Source organism: Schistocerca americana, chromosome 1, assembly GCF_021461395.2.
Source record: "Schistocerca americana isolate TAMUIC-IGC-003095 chromosome 1, iqSchAmer2.1, whole genome shotgun sequence".
NCBI classification, from domain to species: domain Eukaryota; kingdom Metazoa; phylum Arthropoda; class Insecta; order Orthoptera; family Acrididae; genus Schistocerca; species Schistocerca americana.
Genome location: NC_060119.1, coordinates 556,546,432 through 556,569,982, shown reverse-complemented (window position 1 = coordinate 556,569,982; position 23,551 = coordinate 556,546,432). Strand labels below are relative to the sequence as shown.

The 23,551-nt window shown below is 41.4% G+C and overlaps 1 protein-coding gene across 3 annotated transcripts in view; it reads right to left on the bottom strand.

Annotated features, from left to right (window-relative positions):
- Window positions 1–1,099: 1,099 nt before the first annotated feature.
- Window positions 1,100–23,551, bottom strand: part of LOC124606272 (caspase-8) — a 130,429-nt gene continuing 107,977 nt past the window's right edge. For all 3 annotated transcript variants that reach the window (XM_047138255.1, XM_047138271.1, XM_047138264.1), the window contains exons 9-11: window positions 11,806–11,946; window positions 9,930–10,048; window positions 1,100–4,146 (exon numbers count right to left, since the gene is read on the bottom strand). In XM_047138255.1, the coding sequence (XP_046994211.1) occupies window positions 3,835–4,146; window positions 9,930–10,048; window positions 11,806–11,946 (572 nt within the window). In that variant the 3' untranslated portion in view covers window positions 1,100–3,834. The remainder of the gene's footprint in view (window positions 4,147–9,929; window positions 10,049–11,805; window positions 11,947–23,551) is intronic.

The following is a 23,551-nucleotide window of genomic DNA, read 5'->3' as shown; positions in this document are numbered from 1 at the left end:
GTAGAGAGGATATAAAATGTAGACTGGCAGTGGCAAGGAAAGCATTTCTGAAGAAAAGAAATTTGTTAGCATCGAGTATAGATTTTAGTGTCAGGAAGTCGTTTCTGAAAGTATTTGTATGGAGTGTAGCCATGTATGGAAGTGAAACATAGACAATAAATAGTTTGGACAAGAAGAGAATACAAGCTTTTGAAATGTGGTGCTACAGAAGAATGCTGAAGATAAGGTGGGTAGATCACGTAACTAATGAGGAGGTATTGAATAGGATTGGGGAGAAGAGAAGTTTGTGGCACAACTTGACAAGAAGAAGGGATCGGTTGGTAGGACATGTTTTGAGGCATCAAGGGGTCACAAATTTAGCATTGGAGGGCAGCGTGGAGGGTAAAAATCGTAGAGGGAGACCAAGAGATCAATACACTAAGCAGATTCAGAAGGATGTAGGTTGCAATAGGTACTGGGAGATGAAGAAGCTTGCACAGGATAGAGTAGCATGGAGAGCTGCATAAAACCAGTCTCAGGACTGAAGACCACAACAACAACATTAATGCTCTTTTGTCTCTGCAACCTGTGCTAGTAGTCTAGTAGTCTCCACCCCCCCCCCCCCCCTTTCCCCTACCTACTGCCTCAAAACAAATCAAATATAAATAAACTATTACAGGCAACAGTCTAATGTTTCAGTTAATGATAAAGAAAATCATTTTCAGTACATGAATAATCTTGTTTAAAGACATTTTTGTGTTGGCAGTTTCTGCAACATTTTCAGTTCAATGGCAGTTTTCTAGCATAATAGTAAAAGTTGACTGTAAAAGGATTAAAATAATAATGCGACAGATCTGGAATTCGAAAAAGTGTTTTGACACTAGTCGTGCAAAAATACTTTGTGCTCATGTATTATTTTAAATAATTTAAATAACTGTGACTGTATTCCACAATTATGTTAGAAATCTCCATACTATGATACACCAGCAACTGACTGCTGACAATCATTATTAAGTTTAAATATAACTAAAAAAACAAATGTAAAAATGCTTTTATAAACAGCCATTAAATTGTTTTACTGATTATACTGTATAGCATACAATTTTAAAAATCATTCCTGTGCATATTTCAAAATGCTATAATGAAAAAACTGTTCACAAATATAAAATCAGTAAACACAGAACATGCAAAACTTTGAAATGATATGTATAATATTCCGAAATTTCACATCAAGTAGTGCCCAATGAACAACATTAGTACATGTGCAATGCAAAAACATAAATATACTTGAGAATATGAGTTTCTCAGGTATTTCTTACTCTAAACTTCACAGTTTAAGCACAAAGGTATACATGTAAAGGAACAATCTACAAACAACATTACATATACACAAGCAAATTATTTTTCCACACAATATACCTTATTTGCCGGCGCCAGGCCAGGCCAATGGGCAGCTGTGCTTGATGAGCTCAAAGCTATGAGCCATAAATAAACGAAGAGGGTTCTCTGTACTTTTGACGATAGGGTCCGTGATAAGGATAGGAACTGAAGTTATAAACAGTATTGCTGATTAGATAGATAGAGATAGAGAGAGAGAGAGAGAGAGAGAGAGAGAGAGAGAGAGAGAGAGAGAGAGACGAGAGGAAGAAAGAGGGAGGGCCTACTGGGCCTTCTGGTGGGGACAGCACTACGTTACGAGAAGCCAATACAGGGCTAAGGATGCAGTGTGTGACCATATTAAGAGGCGTCTCTACCCCTCCACCCAGCCTCTGAAGAACCACAGAAGAATAGTGCAACCATCACAGCCAATAAGGAGGCAAGTAGCCCTCGACATTACGTCATTGCAATAGACAGTGGGGTCAAAGAGGAAAAGGATACAAAACTCGGCAGCGAGACGCTCCAAAGCAGACAGTCTAGGAGTGAAGAAAATAGGCAGTAAGAGGTCGAGGGAATCAGGAGACGAGACAGAGGTCTGACACAAGGTGTTGCAGGGAGAGTCAGGGCTTGCTGTGGAGTTAGCACTCGGAGCTGATGATCAGATAGGCAGCAGCTGTGAGACTCTTAAGCTAGTCGTGTGGGTTGCAATCTAAGAGTAGACAGAACGGCAGTTGTCTTACACCGTCTCTGCATCAGACTTGGCTGCTCATTGGAAACGTCTCACCCAGAGCAGTTAGGAAGTCATTCTGTATATTTTGAATAAACTTCAGATAGTAAAACAATTCTGAAGAATACTTCAATTATCTCCCAGCCTTCTTCCACTTTCACACCAAGGATTGTAACTTCTTAGCTAGGTCAAAGTCTCCCTCTCACTAAGGCCAAGCAGCTACTCTGTGGTTACAAACCATGTCACGCAATCTCACGTGAAACCTGTACCTGGGATGCGACAGCATGCATTCTATGTGATGTTGTTTCCTAGAAATGACATCAGGATATAAAATGTTCCAACGTTTCGGCCACTATCTTCATATATAGTGGGAGATGCACTCAAAAATACATCAGCTAAACCTCTAAAATTTAGCTTCGTCATTGAAAACAATGAATATTATAGGTTAACACTCTGAGTACAACAACCTACCTTTAACAAAATACCATTTTCCATGTGAGCACAAAGAATCCCAGAGGCCCTGTGTACACAAATACCAATTAGTGTTAGTATTCGTGATCAACAGATCCAAAAGTGTTTTTAAGTATGTTGTTACTAGCCACTTAGTCATATTTGTGACTATCAAGGTTTTTGCCAGGAGAAAAAGTGTAGCATGTGGTATGGAAGTTATTGTACATATTCTACCACCAGCTTCAAAATTATGGTTAGCTACAAATTTAGCTGCTCACTGGCAACTTACTTGTTTGTAACAAAATGAAATCACCACATAATTGAGCTGGTATTCAGACTTATCTCTGTTTGGGATAGAAATCTGTAATAGCTATAAAACAGAAAATGTTTAAGCACTATATTCCAATAGAGATAAAAATATAAAATCATTAATCACTGACACCATGAATCAAAACTGAATTGACAAAGAACTACAGTAAGTTGGAAATCTGGAAATGAACTGATTTATCCATAAGGTGATCAACAGAGCACTCTAATCAAAAAGAAGTCTGTTTATATAATGGGATACGAACAAACCTCCTACCATGAAGGTACAAGACAAGTTTGATGATCAGATCAAGTTGCAATTACCATGTGTCACACTGATTTGAAGAATCAAAGCCAGAAATAACTGCAGAAAGTGAGTGAGTGAGTGTGTATGTAAGTAAATGTTGTCACTACAGCTTTCACAACAATATTTGGACTCTTAATCATTTCAGTTAGTATGTAGTAACAGCAACGTTGCTGGATTGTATTTTAATCACATTTGTCTAAAAACAGGTATCTGGCAACTTACTTGTTTATAACAAAATGAAATCACTGCATAATTGAGCTGTCACAAATCGGAAAAATAGTAATTTTTACCAATAGCTTAAGATGAGGGAGATAAAAACCTTTTATGAATCAGTTTAAATTCACTGTACTTTATCATGACTCCATTTGCTCAGCAGCAGTTCCTTCTGATTTCTGATGTTTGTAGTACATATCAAGAACTTTCCAAGTAACTTTTTCGACAAGCATCTACATACATTACAAAAATAGAAGAACTACAGGACCTTCACAAACGAATGTTTATGATCACAACATTATTTCAAATACAGAAGAGAAAGTGTACAAAGATAAAAAAATAATTTCCATCTCAAAATGTAATTCTTCACAGCCATAAAATTAAGGTAACAACTGTTTCCCAATGACCGTATCAGCACCTCTTAGCAGTTTTTGGCCAGATACGATTGTGGCCTAACAATGTCAGAAGTACTTTTTCAATGAAACATTTGTCGTCGCCTCTTTGCCAAATAAAAGTTGGCAAATTCATCAATTAGCTTGTAATACATAATTCTTTCTACTACTTTGTGTGCAGCTTCAGCATAAGACTTAGGTAGACGAGGAAATATTAAATCGCGACGTAAGGTAGAATTGAATGTTGGCATCATGGCTTTTCTTTCACCATCCATATTAGCATGGCGGTCACTCACTCTACCAATAACACGAGTGAATATTTTCGCAAGATCCCTTTGGGTTCCTTCACTCATCATTTCGTTCCAGAGTGATTTGACGAACCATGAACCGTGAACCTGAAAAGATAATATGGATAAACAACAAAATGAAACAACAATAATGCATGATAAAATTCCCAATGACAAGTTCTGGTTAACACATAATAAACAGAATCCACAGATAATATCAAGCATCACAGTACACAATTTTGTTAACCTTAGGAGAAGAATCTAATTACAGAAACTAAAATAGAAATTTCTAAAGCCATGGCATCAGTAGAAATTTATACAGGGAGATAGAGGGAGGGGGGTCTCTAAAATTGCCACTTTGTTTTGTATAAATGAGTTGGGTCAGTTTCAAGATTTATTATGCCACATGGACTACATTTTTATAGGTGACAAAAAATTAATACACTGGAAATTTGTTATATTAATTGATTGTTATCCACGATGTATGAGAATTCTGTAACTAATAAAAACCTCTGTACACCAGGGAGGGGGGTCGAGTTGCCAGAAGGATTTTTCTGATTCTAACCTCAGGTTTCTCGATATTTTCTAGTGCATGTGTCCAGTCGACAATCAACATATCTGCCGCATACAAGGTGTCTGGTTCTGGCCTGATGGCACTGTTGTGATTTCTCACTTTAACAACATGTGATAGGCGTTACGTTTCCAGTCTTCTAGTACGCTCTAATAATCTCCCGATTTCTCTGTTCATGAACTACTTTCTCTATCCCATGTGTCCATATCATTTGGTCAGTAACTGAATTTAAAAACTCTTGATCTCACAACATTTTTTCATAACCATTTTTCATGTGTATTTTTGGTTTCATATGTATTCTTTTATGGAGATTTGTAGACCTACCTTTGCGACTATCGCTTTCAGAACCTCTATTTGCTTTACTGTAGTTTCTGTATTATCTGCGAGTATGGCAAATTCATCAGCCTGGCAATTAATATCTAGTCCTTCAGTTCTCGACCTCAGCCTGATTGGTTTAATAAAGACCCCGTGTCTTCAATTCTTTTTCCAGTTCCCTGACAACTTTATATAATAGTAAGCTGAACAAGAGCAGTAAAATACTATTGCCCTGTCTCACCACTGTTCTAAACTTTAAGGGCTCTGATAACTATTCCATTAATTCCATTTTGAATTTGGTGTTTGTTAGTGACTGACTGATAATGTTCACTGTCTTCTCATCGATACAGCTCTCTTGCAGTTCTTGGATCAGTGATGGTGTACCTATAGTGTCTTGTGCCTTCTTGAAATGTGAAAGTATGCATGTGATCTCTCTGCTCTAGTCTTTAGACTTTGAACAGGATCTTCCTCGTCTGAAGTGTGCTTAGTATTCTCCTATCTTGTTTTCCAGTTGAAATGTGTCCTATTTGACAGGCAGTAAAGATAGCCCTCTGAAATTGGTAACATCAGTCCTACCCTCTTTCTTATGTAGAAGATGTATAACTGCGTACATCCTGTCTGCAGGTATTACCATGTCTTACGATATTAGTTATGCCTCTGATGGTATTAGAGCCAGCTCCCTTTAGGCATTCAGCAACAATGCCACCTTCTCCTACCATTCTATCATTTTTCAGTTTCACGATTTGTCTCTTTATCAACTCATTGGTGCTTTTGATTTATTTCTCTTTATCTCTCGACTCCTTGGGATCTATCTGCTGGTTGAGAACAATTCAGTAATTCATATAAATACTGCACCAGTATGCTGCAGTTCTTTTCGTCATCACAAGATTTTGTGGTTGGATCTGCACATCTGAGCGACAAGGAATTTGATGAGAAGCTGCAAATCCATCAGCTGAAGGGTCTCTGAAATGGGGAAGTGGCACTAAAATGGGCAGGCAAACTATCATAATGGTTCGCAAAAAACTGGTGTGTAAGGAGAACCTGACTACACAAAAAAGCATTTCCTAACAAGGAAGTGATGGGCATTAAAATCTCCAAGGGGGAGGGAGGGGGGGGGGGGGGTTAGTTAAGGCAGCAGACGCAGGTGGCCTGTTATGAGGAAGATAGAGACTCGAAACAGTGACTACAGAGTCCAAGTGGACGAGGTCAGCAACTGTTCCCTCTTTGGGACAAAGGGTGATGCGTGTACTAACAATGTCCAGAAGGACCAACATGCAAGCACCACTGGGAGCCATCAAACAGTACACCCAATTCAGACAGAAAGCATGGAACCCAAAAGAATCAGTGAGTAAACATCAATACAATGAGATTCCTGTATGTAGAATGATACAAGCTGCAGAGTAAAAGGAAACTAAGAATTGCTACTCTGGAAGGTGACTGTAGTATCTGTTACAGTTCCACTGAATAAGGATAACATGGGGATCCAAATGAGAGGCAAACGGTCCGAGGACAGACACTCTGCTGGGTCACCAACTATCACCAACAAGGGTGGGGTGACATCCATAAACAATAGATCAGATTCAGGTTGCAACATTCTGGAGGCACTGGAGGGGCCTTGTCCCAGAACTTACATTTCTTCTTCTTTTCTTTTGTATGTCAAGTAGTGCAGGGCCCGGACAGAGATCAGGTGACCTTGGTGTGCACAGATTTTGAGTCCCACGGCCAACATGTGCAGCAGGCCTCTGGTCTGGACAACAAGGGGAGAGGAGGCATCCCGAGAGGGGGACCCAACATTGGGAGATGCTTCCCCAGAGGGGAGGGAGTGGGAACAACAGGAGAGGGGAAAAGGCGAGTGCAAAAGGAGCGGGGGGAAAAGGCGAGTGCAAAAGGAGAGGGGGGGAAAAGGAGAGGGGAGAAAAAGGCGAGAGCAAAAGGAGAGGGGGGGAAAAGGCGAGTGCAAAAGGAGAGGGGGGAAAAGGCGAGTGCAAAAGGAGAGGGGGGGAAAAGGCGAGTGCAAAAGGAGAGGGGGGGAAAAGGCGAGTGCAAAAGAAGAGGGGGGGGAAAAGGAGAGTGCAAAAGAAGAGGGGGGGGAAAGGCGAGTGCAAAAGGAGAGGGGGGGGGGGGAAGGGCGAGTGCAAAAGGAGAGGGGGGGGGGGAAGGCGAGTGCAAAAGGAGAGGGGGGGGAAAAGGCGAGTGCAAAAGGAGAGGGGGGAAAAGGCGAGTGCAAAAGGAGAGGGGGGAAAAGGCGAGTGCAAAAGGAGAGGGGGGGGGGACAAGACTGGGATGAGGAGGGAGGAGGGGTAACAGAGGCAAAGTTAGATGTCATAGCCACAGGGTGAGTATGGTCAAATTTCTGACAAGCCTCAGTGTAGTATAAATAATCAAGGGACTGATCCTCCTGCCTCTTCTTTTCCTTCTCATTCACTTGACAATCTAGCGATCATGGAGAGTGATGGTTGCAACAATAAATGCACAAGAGCAGTGAAACACAGGAACTCTCCCCATGTAGTGTGTGTCCACATTCAACACGCAAATGGTCCACAGTACGGCAGGAAGACGCGCACAGAACTTGAACACCAAAAGCACCTCTTAGGTGACATGACGTAAGGCTTCACAGCACACCAATAAACAATAATCTTGACCTACTCCAGAACAACCCCCTCAAATGAGAGAATAAAGGCACCAGTATCTACATGATTGTCCTTACAGCCTTTCTGAACACAATGAACAAAATGAATGCCCCACCATTTCAGACTGGTTCGGAGTTCCTCATCAGTTTGAAGGATTAATTCCCTATTAAAAATGACTTGCGGAACCATATTCAAAGACTGGCGAGGAGTAACATACACCACAATGTTACCAAGATGGTCACAGGCATACAGATCCACAGACTGGACAGCAGAGGGAGTTCTGATTGACAACGAACGTGCCTGCATCAGAGGCCATCGCTGGGAGTTCCAATGCTCCAGAATGACAGGTCACCACTCCTAGGCATACATGGGGAGGAAGCAGCTCAGGTGTCAGAGCTGTAAAGGTGCTCAACCAATAATATTACATAACAATCCTTCACACAGACTGGCTACCGTGCTGGCCGTATAGTGTTAAAAGACAATGATGTCTAGGAAAAGATGGAATAGTTAGTAAGGCCACATGCAGAAGACAAAATAAGGTGTTCTTCCTCAACTGGCTCACACTATGGAGATGAAATTTGGATGAAGAGGTTGAAACCCAAATGGTAAGAAAAAAAGAAATTAGGAAGGGGGTGGGGGGGTTGCACAATCTTCTTAATGGATAGCAGAATACAGGAGGATCGCCGGGGTGACGTAAGCAAGGACACCAAAAGAGGAGGAGGAGGAGGAGGAGGAGGAGGACAGAGAGAGACAGCCGCAGGGAAGAGAATGCAGCCTGGGATAGAAGAAAGGGCTGCAATAGCTTGGTGGACCATGTGCACCACACATGAAATCATAAGAGGGTCTAGAGAGCCTCGTGAGGGGGGAGGTCCTGGTATTGATTCTGGTGAGATAATGATCTGAGCTTATGTCTTCCACTCTTCTGACCTCTACATCCCTGAGTTCTCTGTGGTTCTTGTGTATAATTAGTACACGGTCAAATTTGGATTCTTCTCAGGATTTCAGCAGTGATCTCTACATCTTTGTTTTCTAAATCTCTTTCTTGAAGGGAGTTGACATTATCCTGATACTGTACAAGTAACATAGCAGAACCTGTCTGACCATTCTCATTACTGAATCTGTATCCTGGTTATTGACCTACTGTTCCTCTGAATCTCTTCTCTGCTGAAGAAGGGGGACACTTCCCTGGTCAGGAAGGGGGAGCAGCAACCAGAGGGGAAGGAGAGGGGGAAAAGCCAAGGGCAAAAGGAGAGTGGGGCAAGACTGGGATGAGGAGGGAGAAGGGGTAACAGAGGAAAAGTTGGAATGTCATAGCCACAGGGTGAGTACGGTCATATTTCTGACAAGTCTCAGTTACAACCTAACAGAATTTTAATATCTTTAGAAATTTTTTTCATGGTTTTCTCTAGTTCGTCCCAGCACTTACTGATTACTATTTTGTCCCTCTTGTTATCTTTGTTTCCTGGTGCAAGTGCATCAGTTATCATTTAAGACTTATTAGCAAATTTAAGCCTCATTGTCATCAGTCTGTATATTGGTTTCACTTCTATTACTAACTAGAAGATTCACTTGTTGATCAAAAAGGCCATTCCCAGGAATGCAGCTCCTTCACCTGTTTTCTTGTCCGCTTTATTCTTGAGCAGACTGTAGTTACTGAAGCCTACAGTGTTCTCACCTGTTATTCAGGTCTCCGATTTTCATTATCAGGACCTTTTGATTGTTCACCGTCTTTTATAATTCACACAGTTTCCCTGCTCTAAATTAGAGTATGGTCGCCGAGTGCCCCTATGTGTCTTCACTTTGGTTGAAGGTTTTCCAGAGGAATCTTTTTTGTGGATTTCACAGAATGTTGAAGGACAATCAATTCAGATAAGACATTATGGTGACAGAAGCATCATTTAAAATTAGTGAGACATGGACGCTTCACTACTGCGGTCACATTTTTGTTCAATAATGCTTAGCCACACTGCATGGCAAACAAAACTTGTTGTGTCCATTAAAATGAACATTTTTGAAAATCCACATTGCAACCCAGACTCGGCCCCCAGTGACTTCCATTTCATCACTCACATGAAAAAGTGGTCTGAATTCCAATATTGAGTTTGATGAAAAACTTCAAAATGCTGTTTTAAATTGGCTGCAGTCTCTGGTGTCAGAACTGTGTGCAAAATGAATTTGTCAACTTGTTAAGAGTTACAATACATGCTTGAAGGTGAATAATGAGGATGTAGAGAAATAATACAAAGGTAGTATTTTAATATTCCTCTAACAGGTTTGCTTCTATTGTTCCAGTACTTTATTTATAGAGTAATGGAGGTTGCTTTTCAGATAATGATAATAATAATAATAATAATAGTGATAAACAGTTCTGATACCTTATCCCGGAAAGCAGCGTATCCTGGAACAGTTGACCAAAATGTTACCATATCACCAACTTCTGGTGCAGTCCTTACACATGCAGGTCCATCCGTCACAATGTCTTCATAGGGAACAGCTACAGAAAACAAAAAGAGGTCACAATAAATATCCGATGCTGAGTTTTCTCATTAAGTCCAACAGAATGTGCATAGTTACAAACTACTGTTATAATTTATTCATTCACAAGACAGACCAAAGTAATCACAGAATATTGTCAAGCCCATACCACACATCAGTAATCCCCCTTTTCAGTGGTAACTAATGCACATTTGATACCATTTATAGCTTCAAGCAATTTATGTATCTACATCTACATCCATACTCCGCAAGCCACCTGACAGTGTGTGGTGGAGGGTACCTTGAGTACCTCTATCGGTTCTCCCTTCTATTCCAGTCTTGTATTGTTCTGTAAAGAAAGATTGTCGGTATGCCTATGTGTGGGCTCTAATCTCTCTCATTTTATCTTCATGGTCTCTTCGCGAGATATATGTAGGAGGGAGCAAATACTGTTTGACTCCTCAGTGAAGGTATGTTCGCGAAACTTCAACAAAAGCCCATACCGAGTTACTGAGCCATCTCTCTTGCTGAGTCTTCCACTGGAGTTCATCTACCATCTCCGTAACGCTTTCGCGATTACTAAATGATACCGTAATGAAGCGTGATGCTCTCCGTTGGATCTTCTCTATCCCTCCTATCAATCCTATCTGGTATGGATCCCACACCAGTGAGCAGTATTCAAGCAGTGGACAAACAAGTGTGCTGTAACCTACTTACTTTGTTTTCGGACTGCATTTCCTTAGGATTCTTCCAATGAATCTCAGTCTGGCATCTGCTTTACTGATGATTAATTTTATATGTTCATTCCATTTTAAATCACTCCTAATGCCTACTCCCAGATAATTTATGGAATTAACTGCTTCCAGTTGCTGACCTGCTGTATTGTAGCTAAATGATAAAGGATCTTTCTCTCTGTGTATTCGCAGCACATTACACTTGTCTACATTGAGATTCATTTGCCATTCCCTGCACCATGCATCAATTCGTTGCAGATCCTCCTGCATTTCAGTAGAATTTTCCATTGTTACAACTTCTCTATATACTACAGCATCGTCTGCAAAAAGCTTCAGTGAACTTCCAATGTTATCCACAAGGTCATTTATATATATTGTGAATAGCAATGGTCCTACGACACTCCCCTGCAGCACACCTGAAATCACTCTTACTTTGGAAAACGTCTCTCCAATGAGAATGACATGCTGCGTTCTGTTATCTAGGAACTCTTCAATCCAATCACACAATTGGTCTCACAGTCCATATGCTCTTACTTTGTTCATTAAACGACTGTGGGGATATGTATTTTTGCAATACGTTCATACTTTGAAACATGAACTCTTTCTAATTAACAATTACATCATTCTCAGGTTAATGTAACTAATTTTTGTTAACTTGCCAAGAAAATGCACCAGGAATTAGAAAAGAATGCAATATATGTCTCACACACACACACACACACACACACACACACACACACATACATACACACATTGTTCATGCATGATATTTATTATATCAAGATTGCCACGCGGGGTAGCTGTGCGGTCCAAGGCATCTTGTCACAGTTCGTGCAGCTCCCCTCGAGCGCGCGCGTGTGTGTGTGTGTGTGTGTGTGTGTGTGTGTGTGTGTGTGTGTGTGTGTGTGTTTTGTTGTTATTGTTAGCGTTAAGTTAGTTTAAGTAGTGCATAAGCCTAGGGACTGATGACCTCAGCAGTTTGGTCCCAGTCCTTACCACAAATTTCCAAAATACCAAGACTGACTTAAAATTTCTCACTCACCTTGTTGGCGAGTGGTACCCTGGCAGGCTTGGATGATTAAAATCTTGGGTTTTCTAAACAATGGCTTACACTGTGAGCCATGCAGCATACTTTCTATTTTATCAACATATACTGGTAAGCTATTGCTGCCATAAACAACATCTGAAATGAAAAATGAGAGAGAATAAATTTCATGTTGTCAATGGAATGAAATACACAAGAATGCTGAGTACTACAATCTAATGTCACTGCATGTTTCTAGCACTACTTATTTAACCATCAAGAGGGAGAACGGAGAGGGGAGAGGACTGTGCATAAAACCTGATATGCAGTATACGTGATAAGTCACCTGGTCCGTACTGCCCACTAGTGGGCATTTCATGGTAGGGTTTTTCAATATATTTTCATTTGCTTTTTATAAAATTTTGGCATAACATATTTGGTAAGTAATTATCATCATCATCAACTTGCTGTAACTCTACTTTCCAATTTTTAAAATTAATTTACTTCCCTATTTAATAAATCGCCATTACTGCATAACCATTGGGCTGTTGGAAAATTTTACTACTTACAAAGATACAAAAGTGGGCAGTAGCTAGAAAAGGTTTTCTACACCTGTGCTATATCTACATATGACAATATAAAGCATGTGAGTCATGAGCGGGAACCTAATCATAATTTCAAAAGTTTTGAATCTTTGTATGAAATCAGTGCTTGCAAGCAGGTGTGATGGATGAAGAAAGAAAGGGGAAGAAAAGATGGTGAGATGCTCTAGAGCTTTCCTTAACTGTTCTTGAGAAATCTCAATGGGTCACAAACTTCCTGGAGCAAAAGAGAATGCTTCTACACTCTACAGGAACCAGAGAGAAATAATATCCTGTGAAGATTGAATTACTTTGCTGTCTCTGGTACTCCATCTATGACAGCTAAGGTATCCATACCTAAATTGGAACATTCATGGTTTGTGTCCAAAATGCTCCTGAATGGGCATTCTTTTTAAATGTTAGTGAGGTGTATTTTCCACTATCATTATCACAAATTAATCATGCTTGTGAGAAAGTGGCATTCACCAAGTGTGCTTGGTGGAAGTTTGTACCACATTTTTTCACACTTTCATGATGGATACCACCTCACGTGCTGTCAGCCTACCTATAACGAAGAATTCAAAATATTCACTTCATCATCATTTCTTGTTATAGCTCTCCATAAATGTATCATTATGATTGCATTATTAGTGTTGGTTTCCAAAGAAACTTGATCCATTAGAGAGATTCAAGTCTTTGGTTGAAGATTAGGAAAAAATGCAAGACCCTTACAGCAATGCATATAGAGTTCCAAGTGTGCAACCACAAACAGTTATGCTAACACTACTGCTCGCCAACTGCCACTTTCCTCTGCTATTCGACAAGCTTGTAAAACTGAACCTGAATGTATAGATGAAAACCCCTGAGAAATGCATCCTAATAGAGCAGCATTTGTTACATTTAATTATGCATCACAATCGTGTGAAACATGAGCAAAATCTACAACTTTTTCGGTGCACACTTCCCATAAAGTCTCTTACAAGCCCATCTTTCCTGATTACAAACATACCGTAATGCTTCCTTTGAGTGCGTCCTTCTGCAATATAGGCTATCATATCTCACAGCTATAAATAACCAACAATGATTAGGGGAACAAAGCCAACAGTGCCATTCCTAATCCTACAACCACTCCTTTCCCAATCTTATTTTCTTGGCTTGACATCATTAAGAGCACTGAGATCCACATCTCCTCATTTATTATGCAAGCATTGGCCAACGTATGGTGGGCAGTGCTTCGTACCAGTATTATCGACAATTCTGGTCAACTAAAAGTACAACACGGCCTATAGCTAACTCCTGACAACGATGACAACACACGATCATCAGATGCTTGAGATTTCATACAGATTTAATGTGGCAAGAAATCCGTGAAGCATTTATTCAAATTTGTTGTCTTATTCCATTTGTGTATTGAGTGAGGGAAAAGTGACACTATATGCCTCTGTAAATGCATTAATTTATCTTATATTACTCTCATGATCCCTACACAAGACATGCAATGGTTAGGGACATAAAAATATGGCATTAATTTTTTTGGTAAAATTTACATTTCTTAAGTTTTCTTTATTTATTTTTAATGATTAGACATACAAATTTAAAGAATAACACTTTGGGCCTGGAGATTAAGTCTTAATGCTCTGAAACAGGCTAAAAAAAAAAAAAAGGTGTTTGGGGAACTTTCGAATGGAATGTTTACTTTTGCAAAAACTTCAACTGTCTTCTTTTTTCCCCCAAAATGGTCTGCTCATTTTCTTCTTCTGACCATATTTAAGCTTTCAACAAATGTTTTTTGTTGAGAATCAGTAACATTTTCCCACCAGGTTACCATCCTAGATAATCTGAGGACTCCAGGTTGGATAAGTCAGTGACATGGTGGATCACTCGAAAGATGTGGTCCACTCATTCCCGGATGCTGCCCAAGTGCTCCAGACATAGCCAACTGGCTGACCAGTGTATAATTAGCTCTCAGCTGACCATCTATTTCAGCAACTTCCTTTCAAGTAATGCTCCATCTGGTAGGTGGACCCACAGTGGGAAGTGGTCACTGGAATGTAGGTCATCAGCCATTTCCAAATGAGCAGTTTGTGAGGGCCGGAGGGTTTAAAAGAGGTCAGTGACTAAGAAGACCCAGCAACACTCGAGAAATAAGGAGGACTGTCCATGTTGCTGCACAGCTCCTGAAACAGCACAAGGCTCTCCAAAACTTGACCCCTAGGGTAAGTTGAGTTCGAGCTCCATAATACATTATAGACACTGACATCAGAAGTACGAGATATGGTCTGGAAAGTTTTTCTATAAGGCCTGTGAGAGTCTCAGAGTTTATCACATCCTGAGTAGGTAAATACAGTGCACTTCAATGGCTGCTACTTGTAGGTCAATAACCAAGGAGAGAGAAAAGGAATGGCGTGTGTGCGCACACGTGCATGTGCATGTGTAACTGACAAACACAACAAACCTTCCCTTGGCTCCTCCCCTAGTCAGATCAACCTAGTGGTAGAGGGTACAGCCCCACAGCACAAGGCAACATAGATTTACAATGTGTTTCTTGTAAACACATGCACAGGGGGTATGCCTGGGGTAGGGGCCTCAGTTTTGGCATACAAGTTCTGAACCCATTAATGTTCCTCTGTAGTATGGTAGTCATATACCACACAGGTGCCATTTTCACCGTGTCTCTCTGCAAGGGTGGGGAATCGTCAAAGGGTGGAGGTTCAGTCTTGGGGGCAAGAAGGCTGCCCCAGCAGACTTCATAATCCATTGGCTCTAAAGCAGAAGCAGTTGAACCATAAAGTCAAAGGACACTGACATGGCCTGACGATTTACTGCCTGCTTTCCCCTGCAGTGGAAGCTTCCTGTTTGCTTTTTTTGGCTGGGAAGACTTTGTACTAACTATCGCAGCAATAGTAGAGACAGTGCTGGACTGTTTGCCAGCCTCTGGTGGCTTTTTCTGATGTTTTCAGGATTTTTTTTTTTTTTTTTTTTTTTTTTTTGGGGGGGGGGGGGGGGGGGGGGGGGATGCAGTGCCGACACTAGCAACATCTGTTTGTGCAATGGCATCAGCTGTCGGATTAGGCTTTTTTTAAGAGCTGAGGCGAAAGATATAGTGAATGTGAGAGGCTGCATGGCCTTGCAGATCTTTTTCACTTCACCATACAGGATACACTTTGTTGCTTCAATCTCCTATACTCCCTTTCTTTGAGGAAGACACTACAGCCCCTACTCTAGACAGGGTGATCCACGGAGCAGTTTACACACTTCGGAGGAGATAAATAACCGGCACCTTTGTATGCAGCCTTACCATTATTTTCCACAAGTGGTTTAGACCTTACATCTTAAAAGTGGTATGCCAAAAGCACTGCAATTTAAAACAGTGCACTGAGTTGGGAACAGAAGGCCACACGTTTGAGCAAAGGAAAACGCCTTGATATGCTCTGGGAGTTTCATGCTATTTAAGGTAAAGATAAAGGAACCAGATTTTACCAGATCTCCATCCAACCTTTTCATGACATTTTCCACATCAAGGATACTTTCTTAAGCCCAATCATCTTTCAATTCTTCTTTCAGAATATTGACAAGATCTCACAACACAAAGCCTTTGCTGTAGTTCAAGGTGGTGTATAACTCCATTTCAGTGCTGTATTCATCAAGGCATTTAGATTTCTGGAGGTTTGTCATTTGTTGGGAACTAGAAGTTTCAACCAACAGTGTTCCATTACAAAATCTATTGTCAGGTTTTGATGTGCCAGCAATTTCCTTATTCATTTTTGGATATAAAAAGGTGAAACTTTCTTGAAGCTGCCCTCTTTCCTCTTAAACATCAAAAACCTTCTGATTACCAGCACACATTCTGTTACTACAAATACAAGAACTCTGAAAAATTCGTAAGTCAGGTGGACTGCTTACATGACCCCTGTTGTTAGATTAGGTGTTGATGCATCCATTATAATAAAAGTTTTGGAGTTTAAGGTTGAGGGTTCCATCTCAGTCCCGCGAGCAGATAGGGGAATGAGGGTCCACACAAAGAGCTACACTAGCCTGGATAGGCCTTATACAACTGAGGTGCAGCAGGTTCCCTACAGGTTGCTTGCTAACAACTGTTCCACCTCAACAGCCATGCATCTCACCAGCACACAACAACACTTTGAAACCAAGAATTTATTTTAGAGAGTTTTCGACAGGCAGCTAACCAAGATCCCTGGCCCCTGTGACACTGAACCTTCCACAGACATGCCGCACAGTGGTTGTTTAAACATGTCCAGAGCTTATGGTTACAGAGGACTGGCGCCACCTATCTGTCACCTGCTCAGAAAACCAAGGTTCGCCAAGCCCACACCCAGCAAGCCAATGCTGATCTCTCTGAGGTGATCACTATTTAGCACAACATGGATGACGTGTGGTTTATCCAATGCCATGGAAACGGTGACGAGTACCTCCCCCACCCACCCCCTCAGTGCAGTCAAAACACGTAGAAGGCTTCTGGTCACTACAGAGCAGAGTGCGGAAACAATAAACTGGCAGTCTGAACAAACTAGAACTAACATTGCTACGGGGAAGGTGAGAGAGGGTACCAAACCCCGCCTCCCTCTTGCTGGACAACACTGTGTTCTGCACAAGCAGAATGGACGTATGGTCATGGGGATCAATGATCCCTTCTAGTGTTGTAAGATCTGTAAGCGAACTCTGTGAGTCTCTTCACTCATTTCAAAATACAGAAAGGAAACAAGAAAAAACACTGACACAAATCATTCAGCAAGAGCTACCAGCACAAATGCTTACTGATGTCGGCAGTGTCATAAACGAGGTGGTTCAGGCTCAGCCTCTACTAGTATTTGATGCAAACACAATTCAGAACATTTTCAATCTTAATCTGCTACCTCACAAGGGTTCGTATGATACCAACTTTTGAACTCTAGCTAATAGACATACATATGTGTTTATTTTAAGAGAATAGGTCTCACAGCTCGGTAGCAATTTGCATAATGCAGCTTGTATCTTAACTCAGACCATTCAACAGCCGGTAATTAGTGTGGTAACATAGCATCGAGTCCACTGATGTGTTGTTGCATTCGTGCACTTTTTATTTTGCAAACACAATATGACACACATTATCTTTCCAAATCTGGCTTCACCACATATGCAACACCAGCAACCGAAAATTGGTTACATTTTCAATATCTATCTGCACAAAATAAAGCTATTTCAAATCATCTCTGATAAAATAATTCATCTAGACAATTCACTGTGAAACAACATCTATTGACTAATTTCACGCTTTCGCATTTTGATGTAGAATTTGCATCCGTATACACATTCACCATAAAATGGGAATTTTTCAGGCACCTAGCAATGTCACAGTGTTCTTTGAACACACATTTTCTTAAAGTACTGAACAGGGTTTTGGAAAACTTATGTTATCTTTCTTCTAAAGATTTCCATTTAAGCACCATGAGAATTCTTGAGCTGCTACAATTTCACATGACCTATACCATTCTGTTACAGTCCTAACAGTGTATCTCTCAATAGACAACGGATGGGTGGGCAGGTGGATGGACGGACAGATGGATGGGCGAGTGGACTATGGGCATTTCAGGGTTCAAAGCACTGAGGACTGACATATCCACTCTGGATATGTCAGAAACATGACAGGATTTTTTTTTTAAATGACAAAGGAGGGTAAAAGATAATTGGCATAGGACAGCCATGTGAGGTATTAAGAATAAATTATTAAGAAATCTGGGGGAGAGGGTAAAAGGTAATAGTACTGGGTCGATGTCAGCTGGGAACAATTCAAGTTCCACAGCTGGTTATCATGCAGTGGAAGACATACCCCCAGCCAAGCAGGATTCCCCACTCAGTCAATAGTTAAGTAGGCTGTCTAATAAGAGAAGCAGTAAGACATTTTTAAGAACAAACTAAGTGTCAAGGTAATGGCATAACTGAGCTGAACTGAGCTGGGACGTCAGGAATCAATCAAGCCTCATCTGGGGCAGCCACAAGTCCCGAGGGCTGAAATGCAGCAGGAGGTAACACTCCTCTGCTGTGTGGCAGCAAGTATGATCATAATGAAGCTTTTAAGTACAACTATGCAATCCAGTGAAACGGATAAAATTTAAAACTATTTTTTCCATCTTGAGATTATCTGCTAGCATTTAAAGGAGTGACTCAGCCTGTCATGAAGTCTGTCATGTAGCACCGGAGGAGAGGCACTCCAAATGGATGTAGACAACTGCTCCACGAGCATCACAGCTACAATAGGGTGAGAGAGAGCTTCTTGTAGACTGTACACATAGGTCAGACTGGTAAGACCGATATGGAGCCAGCCGAGATTGCGGATACACAGTAACATGGTTGTAGCAGATCACCACACAGTCAGTAACTTTTTGATTGTGGTTGTGACACGATTTGCTGTTTCATGCTGCTGAGAGTCAATGAGGTGATGCTGTCCTCATGGCAGATCACAATATCTGTATTTCCAGAGCACTTTTCCAGTCAGCCCCCTCGGCAAGCTGAGCCACGAGTTTATTCCCTGGGATGCCAATGTGACTCAGGGGACAAAAGGAACACAACCTACCTCCTATTGTTGTTGATATCCTAAGAGGATATCTTGTATTTGTGTTACCAATGGAGGCTGAGAATTTTCTGTAGGCTGCTCATCAAGTCCCTGCAAATTAGTAAAGCCTCATGTGAGTGTGGGTGTACTGAAGGGCACACATGAGTGCCATCAGTTCTACCAAAAAGTTTCTGCTTAGTGTACGCAGGAGTGTTGCTTTCTGCTTTCTTGTTCTCTTGCATGTAAAGGTATAGTGTGTCCAGTATTCAGCTCTTAATCAATTCGTATAAATGATATTTAAATTGGGGTACTCACCAAGTACCAAGATGAGCAACTAAAGAAAAACCAATGGGTCTAACACATTGCCTGGGCCAAGAGAGAAAGATCAGAACAAATTTGTGGATAAGGCATAGGGGAGGGCGACATAGTGAGAGGACAAAGGGTAAGCAGAAGTAGGAATTGACGGGTTGTAACTGGGACAATATATGAATGACCAACTGAGGCTGCTTTTCTGGAAGTCTTACTTCCATATCAGGAAGCAGAAGGCATTGATTTGAATGTTCTGAATGGCTATGAATGTGCACGGTGTAAATGAGCTATAGCTTCTGGCATCTCATCTGTACAGGGAGGGGGAGGGGGGGGGGCACAGGATGCCTGCTGTTACTACGAGCTTGCCCTCCAGGCTCATGCGTAAGACACCAGTCACATACCTGATTGCTGATCCCAGAATGGTGGATCATTGCCAATGGTGCTGCTGGTCTATAGGGGCAGGCTTCTGTATTACAAATGTGATAAAATGAAAGCTTTGTAGAGTTGATAAATGGTTGAAAGATCCGCATCTCAGGTGATGTTACTAAGACAATGTAGGACAGTAATTTTTAACTTAAGCTGTCACATATGGGGAAACAAAATTAACTTGTCAGGAATACAAGTCCTAAAAATTGCCAAGTCTATATCACATCAAACAACCTATTATGTAGATAGGATTCTGGGTGCAGATGAACAGTTTAATATTGACAGAAATGCGCTATGTAAGTATGGTGACCCTCACACTTTAAGAACTCTAGTAGATGTAGAAGTCATCAACATGTGAGGGTGGTAAAACTAAAGATCCCACTGTTTTTCTGAGAGTTTATTTAGCATCATTAAGAAGAGGATCACACTCAGGGAAGAGCTTTATGGGATTCTGTTTTCCTGTATGTGGGAAGCACAGTAGGAACTACCAACTTGGACTCTGAAGAATCACTGAGAAGGAAAAAAAAAAGTGAAAATTGGAAGAGATCCATTGAAGGCCTACTCATGTAAGGTGTTGAGGGTGCAGTGGCACTGTGTGGTGACATCACAGACTTTATGCAGGTCAAAGAAGACAGCAGTAAGATGCTGATAAGTAAGAAGTCATTCCAATATGACTCCAGGTGGAGCGCGTGATCACTAGTGCACAAGGCCTCCCAAAACCCAGTCAGACAAAAGCTATTCCTCCAACCACCTCCAGTTATAGAGCTAGATTGTGGTGCTCGCATTTTATGCATGGATGACATAACAACTGATATGTATTCAATCACAGCTGTATTTTGGCACATTGATAAGTGTGCTGAGGAGTTTCCATTACAAAAAGAAGTTTACAGCACTCCCAACTACATACCTTGAAAGACAGGATGACACACACTGCTCACATTTTGTGGAGACAAAAGACAGGGGTGGATGTCAGGCACCGATGTTTGGGCAAAGTGCACAGAGCAAGAGCATGTACTCCCTTCCAATGGCAGTGTGAAAAAGATAAAATTCTCAATCACAATTCTGTTTGGCTTAGCACCACGTGTTGGATGATTTTGATAGTGGTGGAGGTGGTAGGGGTGGGGCCCAGGGCAGTCATGGGTGCCAAGTCTGTCTTCACATCTGATTTCAACCCCCCCCCCCCCCCTCCGTCCTCGTCCTCCTCCTCCTCCTCCTCCTCATGGATTTGAATTCGGTATGAGTAGTATCCACATAGAGCAGTACAGACAAGTGGCATGCTGCTCTGAGACCTATGGCCACACCTCTCTGTTGGGGGATGATGATGAAGTGGTTTTGGTAGTGGGGCTGGAAGGGAGCAACCCTCAACTAGGGTGTGTCAGTCAGGTAGTCTCTCTTACAGGCATGTAGAGGGCCAAGGTCCCCTGTGCAGATGTAGAGATAAGGGGAAGGAGCCCTTCCCTTACAGTGGTCGCTAGGGCAGAATGACAAGGAAGGAAAGGGGATATTCAGGGAGCATTTGATGGAAGCAATACCTTTTGGGAGAAGTTTGTCATCTGGACAGAGAAAAGGCAATTGCACTTGTCCCTAGATGCCTAGTGCATTTAACAGCCAATATTGGATCTCATGTTCCCTTCTTGCGATAAGGCACACTGGTAATCGAGAGGAGTGATCCTCTCCACTATTTGTGCAATAAAGTGACTGTACGTAGGGCAATCTACGTGTAGTAGTAATTTGCAATCTCTGCAGATGGATTCATTAAAAGATTTTGCAGATGATATCACCAAATTTCTTACATTTGAGGCACCTCATGGCAAGTAGTACATCAGCTTTCGTGTCACAAAGGCAGAACATTATCTTAACTTGATCAGGTAGTAACTCACAGTCAGAAACCAAGAAATTACTCCGGTGCTTACTCTTACATCTTTAGATCCTTGTTAGACCAAGGAGATAAAACACATGCCCATTACAAAGTAGCGGGTAATTCCTCATCTCTTTGAAGCATAAGGTTCCTGTGGAAGATTTTACTGTTGACTGTATTTAGGTTTCTGTGTAGAGCAAATACTTTAAGAATTTTGCCAAGTATGTCACAGCTTAATAATTGTATCTGACTGAGCAGGAGAGGCCTTGTTGTACGTGTGTGTGTGATATCCTCCACACAAAATAATAGCTTGGTATTTAGGAAGCACCCACCGTCAGACCTTATGCAGATCAGGAATTAAGGTACATAACGTGCTTGCCTACCAGACAGTGGACCTGGGTTTGATCCCCAGCAGGGTTAGAGATTTTATCCGTACATGGACTGGCTGTTGTGCTGTCGTCATCGTCATCATCATCATCATCATCATCATCATCATCATCATCATGCAAGTCGCCCAATGTGGCATCACCTTAAGTAGGACTTACACCCAGCGGCCGAACTCCCCCAGAAGGGGCTTCTGGCCATCAACGGCACACTATCATTTCCATTTCATTTCTGATGAGAACTCAAGAATTATATGGCGAAAATCATGGTTCACCATGATTGGTCCTCCACTATGCCATTCGTTCTAACAGGGGGCGCTTTCCATGTATGCAACCGAACATTGCAAATGGCTCTCATGCATGTCCCCAAGTAAGATAGGCACAAGCTGCTTGGCATTTGCAGGGAGGAAGCAGCATAGGCACCAACAGTGCATTCCCTGCATGGTCTGGTGGCTACCATCATACAGGTGCCCGATGACTGTCACATGGACTGGCTAACGAGTAGGGAATTTGGTGACCACCTGTATGGACTGCACTAATGAAAAAAATTTGAAGAGGGAGATCACACCCGTTAATGGTGGCCTGTTGTAAATAAATCGAAAGGAGTATAAGATTTAACAAGAAAATAAAACTGAGTAACAGAAAGCAGAGACCGGAGATACGACCGAGTCAGTATCGAATAGGACATTCATTAGATTGGAGCACAGGAAGAGGAAACACCAAAATGGCTAAGTGTCCTGAGCTTGCCATGCACATGCACATTGTTTGCCACCTAAGGGACACATCTCTATTTGTTAATTCGTTCAAAACCCGTTGTTGTGCGAACTCCTAACACTGGACCAATACTCTGAAACTGGTTGCACTAACATTCGAACACACTATTTCCTTTACAGATGCTCTGCACTTCTCCAAAACCCTTCCAATAAATCTTGATTATTCCATTCCGTTCCCTAATACTGATTTTGTGTGATTGTCCCATTTCACATCACTTCATAATATTACCGCAGGAGAAACTGATTAGCTCCATGGTGTAGTGGTTATGACACTAAATTGTTGCATGGAGGGTTGTGAGTTCAAAACTCACCTGGACTGTACAATTTTAATTTCTAGATTCGGTTCGATTACATTCTAGAAGTAGCCCCAAATGTTAAGAATCATTGTACTGCAATGTTCCGTAGGTGTAAATATACTGTATGTGTTCTGGCCCGAGGCAGTTTGCTCCGCGCTCTTGTATGTGCAAGTGCTAAATAAACCTTCGTTAAGTCAAGTCAGTGTTTGTCATTCATCTTATTACACCTCCTTCTTCGTGACAATATTACCCATAAATACTTTTACAATGTGACATGCTTAAAATGTCCACAACTTATCTTGTCATTAGATATTATCTGGCTCTTTTGCTTTAATAAAGACATTATCTTGTACTAATTCCCATTTAAAAAGAGAGCTACCATTCATTGCTCCATGTGGGAACTTTGTGTGATTCTTTCTGATATTCCTCATGACAGCGCAACAATACTCTCCCGTAGACAACAGCATTGTCAAAAGTCTGTTGGTGCTGCTGATTCTACACGATAATTCATGTATTTTTTTAAAATTTATTTACTTACTTACTTTCTTTTTAATTACTTACTTACTTACTTATTTGTTTGAGATTTCA